General features: G+C 40.4%; 1 protein-coding gene across 2 annotated transcripts in view; it reads left to right on the forward strand.

The window, feature by feature from the left end:
• The window catches only part of ptpn4a (protein tyrosine phosphatase non-receptor type 4a), a 66973-nt gene that overhangs the window by 49834 nt on the left and 4451 nt on the right, over window positions 1-12688 (forward strand). For both annotated transcript variants that reach the window (XM_019269592.2, XM_027290835.1), the window contains 14 exons: window positions 731-794; window positions 1650-1822; window positions 2352-2420; window positions 2524-2658; window positions 3065-3226; window positions 6560-6719; window positions 7442-7525; window positions 7729-7785; window positions 8021-8177; window positions 9674-9840; window positions 10160-10250; window positions 10391-10452; window positions 11317-11463; window positions 12090-12218. In XM_019269592.2, coding sequence (XP_019125137.1) covers window positions 731-794; window positions 1650-1822; window positions 2352-2420; window positions 2524-2658; window positions 3065-3226; window positions 6560-6719; window positions 7442-7525; window positions 7729-7785; window positions 8021-8177; window positions 9674-9840; window positions 10160-10250; window positions 10391-10452; window positions 11317-11463; window positions 12090-12218 — 1657 coding nt within the window. The remainder of the gene's footprint in view (window positions 1-730; window positions 795-1649; window positions 1823-2351; window positions 2421-2523; window positions 2659-3064; window positions 3227-6559; window positions 6720-7441; window positions 7526-7728; window positions 7786-8020; window positions 8178-9673; window positions 9841-10159; window positions 10251-10390; window positions 10453-11316; window positions 11464-12089; window positions 12219-12688) is intronic.

Genomic DNA, 12688 nt, shown 5'->3' on the forward strand with positions numbered 1-12688 from the left:
CATGTTGAAAGCCATTTTCTTACAGTAGCCCTGAGCAGACAAACCAAACACTGATCTAGTTGTGGACTTTTGGCTTTTAATGTCAATTTGCCAACCGGAGTTGTTCTTATATGTTTGGAAAGAGAGGGTGAGGTGTGGGAGAGTATTCATTTGTTTGCAATCTACAGCTTCACCGCTGCCATTAAATCCTACACACTGGACCTTTAAAGTTACTTACAATGGTTGAAACAAAATGGGATAACGAGAATCACGATGCCACATCTGATTATTTATAATTGAACTGAGTTTAAAGCAGCAAACAAAGGCAGGGATGTTAATGATCATCATTTTTACTGTTACTGGTTTGTGAACAGTGATCATAAGGTGAAACATCAGGCAGGCATAACACAGTTTGACACCATCACACAAGCACATGACACCCTTTCTTCAGCACATCATTAGTAGATTTTAGTGCTTATTTAAATGCACAAAACTAGAAAACCTAAACATTCATACATTTTATCTTGTTATCTCGAAAAAACAAATGAAATGAACTCATTATCATGAAAAAATTGAAGAAATAAAATGTATGAATGCATGACTGCTCGGGGCTTCTGTACAAAACACATAATAATTTAGGTACTGTTTGATTTTATTGCCACGTTTGTATGAAGGCCAGTCCACTACGGACTACTGTACATTTGATTTTAGCTAATTGAACTAACTTCTACTTGGATTTTTCTGCTTCCAGGTTGAAAATAGTGAAAATCTCCTTCAAGTGCAAACAGTTCTTTGTCCAGATGAGAAGAGAGGCGGTAAGTGTACACACTGTTTTTCTGTTCATACTGTAGATGCTCTGTAGATGTTAGCTGAGCTGTGTCTGCATGCGTGTGTAATCAGTGTCAGATTAACCCCCAGCTGTCCGTGTCCTGGTTGTCACATTAAACTGTGTTTATTTCCACCACAAAGCCTTTATTAATCCTTCTTACAGTGTTCTTAAAATCAATGACTAATTAGGTTATATATATATATATATATTTAAAAAAACGTTATTGAAATGTCATTGTTAAGTCTTTTATTTTCATTTATTCTCTCGGCCTTCTTTCTGATTGCTTCTAAAGAGCTGCATTGGCCTTGAAAATATATGTTTTGTATCGGTACACAACCTGCCTGTTACATTCACTTCCTTTGGACATAAATGGCATAAACGTCCTCACTAATAGTTTGAAATTCTTTTGAATCCCAACCAGAGTTACTGCAGAGGTTACGTGAAAAGATTGTAGAGTAGCTTAATGTATTATATAGCCAGATGTTAAAATTTGACAAAGCTAAACGTAATGGACAAACAGTTAAAACCGTTAAAATTGATAAATGGTTGGCTAAAAATATTTGTTAAACAGTTAGCTAAAGGTAATGGACAAACAGTTGAAGTAGCTAAAGTTGATGGATAAATTGGGGGTAATTAAGTTTCCCACTGATCCCACTGTGATAAAATATAGTGGTTTATTGTACCGTACTTGCATTTTGACTAATCTATTCACACCTATCGTTACTATATACTTGTATCTTTACTTGTAAAGATTCTGGCCGCCCTCTGTCACCTCACATGCTGAATGCCAAAGTGTTGTTCAGTGGCTCATTCACTGTTGTCTTCTCCTCCCTGTGAACAGACTGAGTCTCGGGAAACACTGCTGGGTTTCAACATGGTGAACTACCGGGCCTGTAAAAACCTGTGGAAGGCCTGCGTGGAGCACCACACCTTCTTCAGGCTGGAGCGGCCCATCCCACCACAGAAAAACTTCTTTGCCCACTACTTCACCCTGGGCTCAAAGTTCAGATACTGGTGAGAATACTTTACATTTCATGTTGCAACTAAAGCTGGAGGGGACTGAGAAATCAAAATAAAATCACTCGTACAGCACTTCAACAATGTGCTCAGTCTATTGGCTTCTAGTTTCACTTCTTTGGGAACGTTTTAAATTTCCCTTTTCTATAAAATATGAGTGAGAGATTCGGAGGTCGTGTGATGCATTATTGAGCAGCAGTGATGCAACACAAGTGAGCCATGCTCTGACAGTGTGTGTGTGTGTGTTGTCTTACTCTAAGATATTGACTGTCCAATAAAATAAATTTCTGTTAATTAACAATGTATCGCATGATAAAATGTCCACGTAGAATATCAATTTAAGGCAGAATTATTCATGAAGATTTGAGGGACTGATGTTGAAATATGTCATTATACATTCCTTATTTTCAGGAAACAGGTCAAGTAAAAATAAATTTAGCTTTAGAAATCAGCTTTAGCTTTTCAGCCCGCTTAGATAAAGTTTTCTGAGACTGTTGTTTCTGTTTCTGTTTTTTCCGTCTCTTAGCGGGCGAACAGAGGTGCAGTCTGTGCAGTACGGAAAGGAGAAAGGCATCAAGGACCGAGTGTTTGCCAGGTAATGAACACGTCATGGTTAGTTAAATTGAGACATTATGAGCCTCTATGTGTTACTACAGAACCTGCATGAACTGATTTAATTACAATATTTTCTGCCGCAGATCTCCCAGCAAGCCGTTGGCCAGGAAGTTGCTGGGTGGCACTGACTGGGAGTCGGTCAGCAGGAACAGCCTATCAGACGAGAGGCTGGAGACTCAGAGCCTGCCCACTCGATCACCGCCTGGAACGCCCAATCAGTGAGTCCGAATTTCAGGGTTTATGTTTACTTCAGCTTCATTTTAGACAATCATGACAGTGTATAGGAACATTTAAAAATATGAAAGGAGATGATTTGCATGAATTAAATGTTTAATTCATTCAGTTAAGATGATGCAAATATATCAAAGGCAGAAAAAGAATCTAAATCTTTTTCATGGAGAAGTCACTGTAGTTATTAGGAAAGCATTTCCTTCTTTGTGGCTCAGCTGGTAAAGTCAGCTCCCTACGACCTCCTCAACCAATGCAGGTGTAGCCATAGCCTTAACTTTGCCACAACAGTTTATATACACAGGAGACAGAGAGCTACATCACAGGCCTTACATTCCCAAAGTGGGAAAGTTACTCCCGGCCCTTTAACATGACGTGTCTCTTTGTGTTTGTCAGGAACTCGCTGTTTGTACAAGAGGGCACGCGACTGCGCCCGTCATCCGTCGGCCACCTGGTCGATCACGTGATCCACGCTTCACCCAGCCTGCCTGTCTTCTCCTCCAATCACAAGTCGGCGTCGTCCACGCAGGCGAACAGCATCAGCTTGGACTCCACACCGTAAGTCTCACCGCTGTTGTTGGACGCTTGATTAAACTCTCTGACTCTGTCGGTTTCTTCTTCTTCTTTTCTTTTCTTCCTCTGCATTCTTGTTTTTTGGTGCACGCACAAGCTGCCTTCTTTCTTTAAAGCTGTCTCCCAACATCAACCTTTGACTTGGCAGTGAAATAAATCTCACAGTAAATGAGGTGTCTCGTAAATAAAGCGCCCCTCCGAATCAGCCGCCCTTTAATTTTGAAGTTTAATTTTACTCATCAGCGTTAGTGCCACTCTGTCTGACTGTACTGCTGAGCTGACGGCTTTTTAAATGTCTGTCTGTGTCTGTGGCTTCTCCCAAACAGTTCACACCCTCCACCAGCATCACTTAGCCGGCCCCGTCAGAGAGATGAACCCTTTGAAAAACAGCCCGTAAAATGTGTTTATAGCGGGTAGCAGGGCGGAGAGGTTGTAGGGCTGAACTAGGAATTAGTGTGTGTGTGTGTGTGTCTGTGTGTGAGTATGTGTGTGTGTCACACTATAAAATATCTGGTGAATTTCTTTAACTACGACAATAAAGTTCCACATTTATGTTTAAAGTCCTGAAAGCCTGTGAGTAAAAGTTTGTACAACTGGTACAACTGCTCATAATTGATTCTGAAAACGCAAAACACTGATATTTGTCCACAATTAAGTTATTAATTTATTATTATTATTATTTAAGAAAAAATGTCAAAATGTTCAGATTTTTTGACAGACGCCGTGAGCAAGCTTGAGCTGACAGGAAGTCAGACACAATAACGGCATAGAGAATTCAGTCGAGTTAACACCCTGTGCAAAACTGCTGGTCATAAAAACTACGTGGCGTATGTACACATTTAGAAGCACATTAACCAGAAATTCAAACAAGTTAACAAAGCCTGACGGGCAAAACGCACAGTGTCATGGCCGCGACGTGCTCAGTGGGGTTTCCCAGTGAAGCCACTTAATAAATGCTTAAAATGCCGTGGTATCATGTTTGATTGTCCTATACTGAGCCGGAAATGAACCGTGAGTGTAAGATTGCATACGTGTATTGTTAGTCTGGAGCGGTTTGTGCTCAAGTGTCTGAATGAAGCAAAAGATGCATTGTATGCACAGCATGCTATTTCTGTTGACACAGTAGGTGTGTGTGTGTTTGTGTGTGTTTGTGTGTGTGAGAGTGAGAGAATAAAATGGAGGGAACATTTCTCAGTTGGAAATCAGAGTGGTTAAGTAACATTACTGTGGTAGTTCCGCTGCTTACAAAGCTACACACACACACACACACACACACACACACACACACACACACTCAAAGACACAAAAACAAACACGCCAAGTCGTTGCTCATCACTCCGTTACAGAGCCAAAAGATGACATAATCACTTGCTCTCTCTTCTTCAGACAACACGCACATTATCCATGCATATTATATTATTGGCTTTATGGGGGTTGTCCATCATGTTAATGTTAAATTACAGTTTTCATTACCGACCTCAAGTTTGCTTTTTTTTTTTTATATTGCATGAAATAATTCCTAATATTTCTGTGAAATAACTGTGTTTAACGTTATAAGCAAAACTTGTTTGATTATCAAAAGAGTTATCTCCTGACATGTGAGTTAACTGTTTTAAAAATGTAAATATTTAAATATGTAAAAAATTACATATATGTATCCATTGTAAAAATGAACTTAAATATATATTATATACATATCTGAGCCTTAAACTCTCAACAGTTATATGAATTAACTTCACTTATAAACCTTACACTATGAGACACAGTTGCAATTTCAAATTATTGTAAAAAGAAACAAATTCACATTTTCTATCCTCTTGCTTTAATGGCTCCAAATTCACTCTTTCAATAGTTTAAGGTCCGTTGCTTTGCTCAGGCCCATAATCCAGATTTTCCTAATGTTCCTCCAGGATTTTTCCTCCAGTAAAAACTAAATTAGTATCTGCTTTTTCTCCCACAGGCCACAGTTATACGCTGTGTCAGTTCCACACGAGTGATACAACAAAGCCATAACCCTTGGGACGCTCTCTCTATAATGTTCTGTTTTTAGTCGTGTAGAGTGAAAATTATCTGTTTAAGTTAACCGTGGTGCATTACAGTGATGGTTTTTGAAATGACGAACGTCACAATTATAAATCATAGTTTAACACAACCCTGCATGCAGCTGCATGTGCAGAGATGCAAAAAAAAAAGGTTTGCTTCGTTTAAAAACGTGTCTTTAAGTTGATCTTTTGGTGCTTTTGAATGCAACATGGTGCTTTATAGGAATTTCTTTTCCTCTTCTCATGTGGTTTGTTGGTCACTCATTTAGTTCTTTCCTCTGTCAGGCTTTCAGTTATTATATTTTGACATTTAGGACTTGGTTACAATCAAAAGATTGGACAGAATAAAATCTAAAAAAACAGGGCCAAGTTGCGTCTGGTGTAGACAGTGGTGTACTCTCCTTATCCAAGGACCTTGGCTAAGTCGTGGTGGTGAGGTATATCAGTTTCACTCTTCTGTGTCGTGTTGAGGAAACACTAATGTGGGAGGATGTACAGTCTTGGCTCATGACTGCTGTGCGATGCCCTCTTTCTGAAAGCCTGACCTGGTTTTGACCCATAATAAATGTTCGTTTCAGCGTGTGTGTGTGTGTGCGTGACACAAAGTGGCACCAGTAGCGGCAGCCAAAACAAAGGCAATGCTCTTTGACTGGTGTTCTCGCCCCTAAGGAGTGCAGAACCTCACACACACACACACACACACACACACACACACACTTAGAGCTACAAGCATAGAGTGAAACGACTCGCTTTTTACCCCCCCCACCCCCAGAGAGCCACGATGCTGCTGAAAGCCTTACCTGACTGACCGTGTTGTTTCATCATACACACTGACTGCCTTTTATTGTCTGGATGATGGAGGTGGTGGTGGTGGTGGGGGGTGGAGAGGCTGGTGTTTTCCTTCCTCTTCCAGCCCTTTTATTGAGGTTAATGCATTGTGACTAACACAGTGCTATTAAGCCTCTCTGTCTCTTGCAATCTCTTTCTTTCTCTCACTCCCCTTTATCTGTTTTTCCTCCATTTGTCTCTTTTTTTCCCCCCCTTTCCCACCAAAGCCCACCTCTTTAGCAAACAGGACAATCTTCAGTATCACTTGTGGGCTTTGTTTTCCCTCCATCTTTAAAAGGCTGTTACACCATTTTCATTATCGTTCTTTACTGCAGAACTGTCACCATTCATCTAACCACCGTTGAACTAATCACTTTTCTCTCGTCCTTTTCTTTGTTTCTGCCTTCTTTTCTCTGTCTCTCTCTCTCTCTTCCTTTGCCTCCCTCAGGTCTCCAGAGGGGGTAGACAACCAGCCTCCAGCTCTACCCCCCAAGCAGCTGAGCAGGAAGACCTTGAGCCAGATCATCCAGGCCCATTCCCAGCAGAGCCTCCTGGACAACCACCTCAACGAGATGTACGATGTTCCCGTCAATGCTGATAAGACCACGGTCAGTATGACAGCACCAGACGGTAACAAACAAGTCGGCATGGTACACAGTATTTAAACACATTATAATGTAAAATGTAAAGAAAAAAATGACTTGTATGATGTATATCAACACTGAACAAGACTACAATAAGTAATATATGATATGTAATATGCACGTCTTATAGTTAGCATTCAGCTTTAAGGAACTTTTTGTAGCCTCTTTCAGCTCATTGTTTTGATTTTAAAGCTATTTACTGTATGAGCGAGTCTCATCAGCTGTTATCAGCCCCCCTGTAGGCAGCCTTTTCCAGCTGACCCCCACAAATCGTTTGCTGGCCAGCATCAAACGACAGACAGACAAAGTTAGTGCAGGGTTAGTGAACATAGTCGAACATCTAGAGTGCTAAAAGGAGAGTCAATATTGGCCCTAAATTTGTCAGAGTTACAAGTGAATGCTTTGTGTCTGCTGATGTGAAAGCAGGAAATTGTTTTATTGTATGTGGGGGAGGGTTCACTTTATTTCTGCCCACTAGTGGCCAAAAATCAAGTTTTTAAATCCTGCTCTTAGAGTGAAGATATGTTATTGGTCAAACACAAATTTACACTTAGTTTATAATTTCCAAGTATAAATATGTTCTTTTTTTGTTTTCTAACCTAATCACCTAAGAAATTATGCCTAGTGTTAGAGCTGCAGACAGAAAGAAGTATGTGAATTTAATGCATCCAACTTTGCTCTTGCAGCTAAATGGAGTTGTCCCTCATGATAATCTCGTCCTGATCAAGATGAGACCCGACGAACACGGACGATTCGGCTTCAATGTCAAAGTGAGAGCTGACATTAGAAAACAGGAAAATGCCTGTTTACAGTCCTTTTCTTTATTCTCCTTGTGTTTTTTTTTTGTTTGTCAAAATCCACAAATTGTCAACTGTATCATGACTAATTCTTTACTCCTTGCCTAAACGTAAACTCTAAAAGACATTTGTGGAAGGTTTGTGCTGTCAACTGATGTGTGTCTTTGTGTCTCCAGGGTGGAGCTGACCAAAAGATGCCCATCATTGTGTCTCGAGTGGCTCCAGGAACATCAGTAAGTCAAAAACCACCTCATACAGTCAGAGTACATTACTACTTTTTTGTTTGTTCCAGCTGCACTAGGTTTAAGTACATAACAAAACAAATGCAGCTTATTAAATGGCCACTATTTTCACATTTTTATACCTGAAGAAATAGAAACATTTCCTGAATCTAAACACCGGTTACAAACATGTTTCAGAACTCATTTATCTCTCTCTTTGTCTTTGTTTCCCTCGCTCCCTCTTCAGGCCGACCTGTGTGTGCCTCGCCTTAACGAGGGCGACCAGGTGGTCTTAATTAATGGACGGGACATCTCTGACCACACCCATGACCAGGTGGTCATGTTCATCAAGGCCAGCTGTGAGAGCCACTCCGGGGAGCTCATCCTATTGGTCAGACCGAACGGTGAGTTGTTCCCATTGGTTGCAATCTGCTGTGTCGACTCCACTTTTATGCTACAGTCACATATGAGCAAATACAGGTGAGTGTCCGTCGCCTGTCATGGTGGAATATGGACATGAAGGACGTGATGCTATTGGTTGAGGCTGCACCTCCATGCAAAGGAGAGACGTGAATCTGCTTTGCCAGAAAATGTACAGTGTAACTCAACACAACACACAGAGCTGAATCATAATTTAGTGACATATTCTAAAAAGGTTATAGAGGGTTATATTTACTGCTTTTGTACTGTATTTGACAAAAGACTACTACGACTAACTCCACTGAGTTGAAGGGGAAGAAGGAGTTTTTCCTAATTTCCCAACTAATTACCACTAGCTAGATTTACTTAATTGGGATGATAAGTAATGTGTTCTAAAGACCTTGTGTAAATTGTTTGTGAGGAAACATCTAGTCTAGTCTCCAAAGCGTCACAAGCTGAAACATAACTTTGACGGGGTCAAGTGATATATGAAAGTTATCTGACAATCATAAATATGAATATTTTCTCTAGACTTTTTGTTCCTTTGTTTACATTTTAGCCACATCTTGTTAAAACAACTGATAATTAATTGAGATTACTGACAATTAGAGAACTTTAATAAAGTGTTGGATCAGATGTCATTCTCTTAATCTCTTCAGTAATTAAAAAAAAAAGTTAACTTTTCCATTCGCTATTTTTGTCCGGAGCTATAAACTGCATGTCTTCCTCAGCAGATAGTTTGCTCTGTTGTCATGGAAATAGCTCAGTTGTCATCTCTTGACCTCAATATGGAAGCTTCTTTTTCAGTTCAGTCAGCTAGCGGCTGTTGCTGGGTGTAACTATTTAGTAACAACTAATCTCTACGTGAGAACTACTCTGTGTGGTGCAACCTCTTTGTCATACATGAAGCGATAACTAGGCAAAGTGTAACACAGCTGGTGCTGCTCATTCCTGAAGATTAACAGCTGCACATCTGGGCACTAGTTTTGTTTCTTCTTCTGTTCTTCTCTATGATGCTTATTCTCATTTTTAAAAAAATATATACTCTATGAAGTTGTACATTTTGCCTTCTGTACCTCTCAGCGATATGTATTCACCATGTAGAAGGATGGCACAGCATTTCCTCTAATCAGCAAAGTGGGCGGGGAGCTTTTAAAGATGATGAAACATGGAAATTCTTGCTATTTTAACTGGGTCAAAGAGGGATTTATGCATTCCATCCTCTCGTACATCGCAGCAGACATAAGATTGCATCCATGTTTTGTGTTTCTGTAGATTCACATCATCGTTTTCATAAGCAGGCAGGTACATATTGCCACGTAGATTAACTATACGTTCCTATGATGCAGGTCATTAGTTGTTGCATGTTTTCTGTCTACATTATTTACTTAACGATAAATCAAATCCCCCCCGGGCCTCAGCCCACATAAGCAGCTGTGTATATATAAACTGTGACATATTCCCTCCCTGTCCCATTCAGCCATCTATGACGTGGTGGAGGAGAAAGCTGACTCGGAGCCAGATTTTCAGTACATCCCTGAGAAGTCCCCTCAGGACCCTGCCCAGCTAGACCAGCACGCTTTGAGGGACTCCATGGTCACACTGAAGGAAGGCCTGAGCAGCGGAGCCATATTGGCACAGTTTGATGTGAGGAGAAGTAGAAATAAACACGCACATATACAGAGATACACAGAAACCTGTTGAATTGTAGTTCGGAAGCAGAAGTTTGTGACTGATTGATGGGTGTTGAGCATCTTTCACACATTTCTAATCTCCTTTACATTCAGATAACTTCCTGTCCTGTTAACATAGACACATAAATGTGTGTAAAGTCACTGCATGAAAGCGCTCATGAACATTTGAAACATTTGCATATTTACATATGCCAAGAGGGCAGGGCAGGTGTTAACTGATCTTCTTCCTGTTAGCAGAACCTTAATATAAATTTGTGTTTGTTTTCTTACAGCAACTGTACAGGAAGAGGCCGGGGATGACCATGCTGTGTGCCAAATTACCTCAGAACGTTTCCAAAAATCGCTACAGAGACATCTCTCCTTGTACGTGACATGCACACAGTTGGCTTGTGTGTTCAAACATGTACCAGTGTTCACACTTTGTCATGCTCCTTCTCTTCTCCACCTGTTTTTCTTTGTCTATATATAATCTTACCTCTTCTTCGCCGTCTCTCCCCTTGCAGATGATGCCACACGGGTCATTCTGAAAAGCACAGATGACTACATCAATGCAAATTACATCAATGTAAGTTTCTTCCTCCTCGACTTTTTCTTTCATCTCTCCGTCAATATCTCTGGTGGGTGGTGGGTGGTCTGTTTCGCTAACCATTAAAACACATGTCGAAACACCATGGTGGTCGTACTGGTGAATGAATTAACCACATCAGCTTTACAAGCAAACACTATTGTTTTGAGTTAGCCAGTTAGGCTAACAGCTAGTTAATTTTTTTCAGACATTTGTAACTATTTTAAATAATGTCAAAGTTAAACTCCTGTAAATATACTGTAATGGTTATATTACACAGATCGAGAGGCAGCAGTGAGTTATAAAAGAAGAAACAAGTTTTGTTTTTTCATCCACTAATACACTTTTTAATGGATGTGATTTATTAGATAAAATGCATCCTGCTGCGTATTGTTGTATTAATTTGACGTTACAAAAATGACAAAACCTTTAGTTGTTATTCTCATTTAACTCTTTAATTTGTTCTGTGTGTAAAAATTGAGAAGAATCTCCCTAAAACCCTAAAGTTGGCAGATTTTTCTCTTTTCATGTCACCACAAATCAGAATTAAATTAGAAGTTTAAAAGCAAGATGTGCCATTAAAATACCTCTCTTTTTCTTTAACCTTGCGATTACGTGATGGCATTCTGTTCCAACGTGAATGTTACGATGATGTCACTGTGTCTGACCTTGTAAGCGACTCAGAGTTGTGTTTTGCAAAAATTTGTCTGTCTGCACTGCTTAAAACACACAAAGCACATCCTTTCAGTTGAAATTAATAACAACCTAGCAACCTAATCTCTCTCTCTCTCTCTCTCTCTCTCTCTCTCTCTTTCTCTCTCTCTCTCTCTCTCCCTCTCTCTCTCTCTCTCTCTCTCTCTCTAGATGGAGATTCCTGCCTCCAGTCTGATAAACCGCTACATAGCATGCCAGGGCCCGCTGCCCAACACCTGCCCCGATTTCTGGCAAATGACATGGGAGCAGGGTTCATCTATGGTGGTCATGCTGACTACGCAGGTTGAGAGGGGACGGGTATGTAAAAGAATTATTCAACTACACCACATGTGGACTTCAGTAGGTTTAAAAAAAAAAAAAAAAACATGTCACTGTCAATGAATTCATTAAAAAAAACTAAAGTCAGACCTTAAGAGAGTGCTGTGACTCTGTTTAGTGTCAGAATAATGGCTGTATCGTGAAATGCACGTCTAGGTGAGACACTTAATTTCTTAATCGTACCATTAAAATATGTTACTGTTTACAAAAAGTGAGTTTCTGCAGTTAGTTTGAGCATTTTTTGTTAAATACACAAAGTGAGTCAAAATTGTGTTGCTGTGAAAACAGAAACTAAGATCCCTTAATCATTGAACCAGGTGTTTGTTCAGGTGTGAAAAAGAACATGTATAGTTTGCACATTTATCTTAAAATTAGAAAGAAGTGTTGAGAATGTATCACCACTCACCGCTGGAGGTTTTTAATGATTCCAAATGGACTGAATATATTGTACATGCGTTATAAATGGCAGAAAAGAGCACATGGCTAAATTGAGAGAGATGCTATTCTGTAGCCTGACCTCTGACCCCTGAGCTGAGAGTAACTGTCGTGACCTGTTAAGTAAATTAGATGTTTGTTGTAAACAGAATACTTTGTGTGTTTTGTAGGTGAAGTGTCACCAGTACTGGCCCAGTCCAGACAGCAGCGCCACCTACGGAGACTTCACAGTAACGTGCCACAACGAAGAGGGCAACTCTGCCTTCTTGGTCCGGGAGATGACTCTAGTGCACACGCAGGTAAGCGTGTGTCTGCGTGTGCGTGTGCGTGTGCTGGTTGATGAGAGGAGGTTAGAGAAGCAGCGCAGAGGAACACACTGGGTCCGATCAAAAAGAAAGAGGGACCGGCAGTTGAGGAAAAGATGAGTTGCTGAGGACCCCGAGGAGGTGTGTTGCCATAGTGACCAGTGTGGGCTGTTCTTTTTCTGGCTCCCGCTTGCTGCATGCGCGCCACGTATTGGGATCTGGTTACCATGACAACCCCAACCACCCCAGTCAGTCACATTGCTGAAATAGAGAGAGTGAGAAGCAGAGAGGACCTAAACAGAGGAGCAGAGGAGAGGTGGGACTACGATAGTTTGGACAAAAAACAAAACAACACAAAGAATTTAATAAGTCTTATTTTGATGTGGAAACTTTTATTTGAAGTATTTTCTATTTGTTTTTGGATGCAAAGTGGTGCCATACCACAAGTGTTTGCTGTGATATAT

The sequence above is a fragment of the Larimichthys crocea genome, chromosome XVIII (genome assembly GCF_000972845.2).
Source record: "Larimichthys crocea isolate SSNF chromosome XVIII, L_crocea_2.0, whole genome shotgun sequence".
NCBI classification, from domain to species: domain Eukaryota; kingdom Metazoa; phylum Chordata; class Actinopteri; family Sciaenidae; genus Larimichthys; species Larimichthys crocea.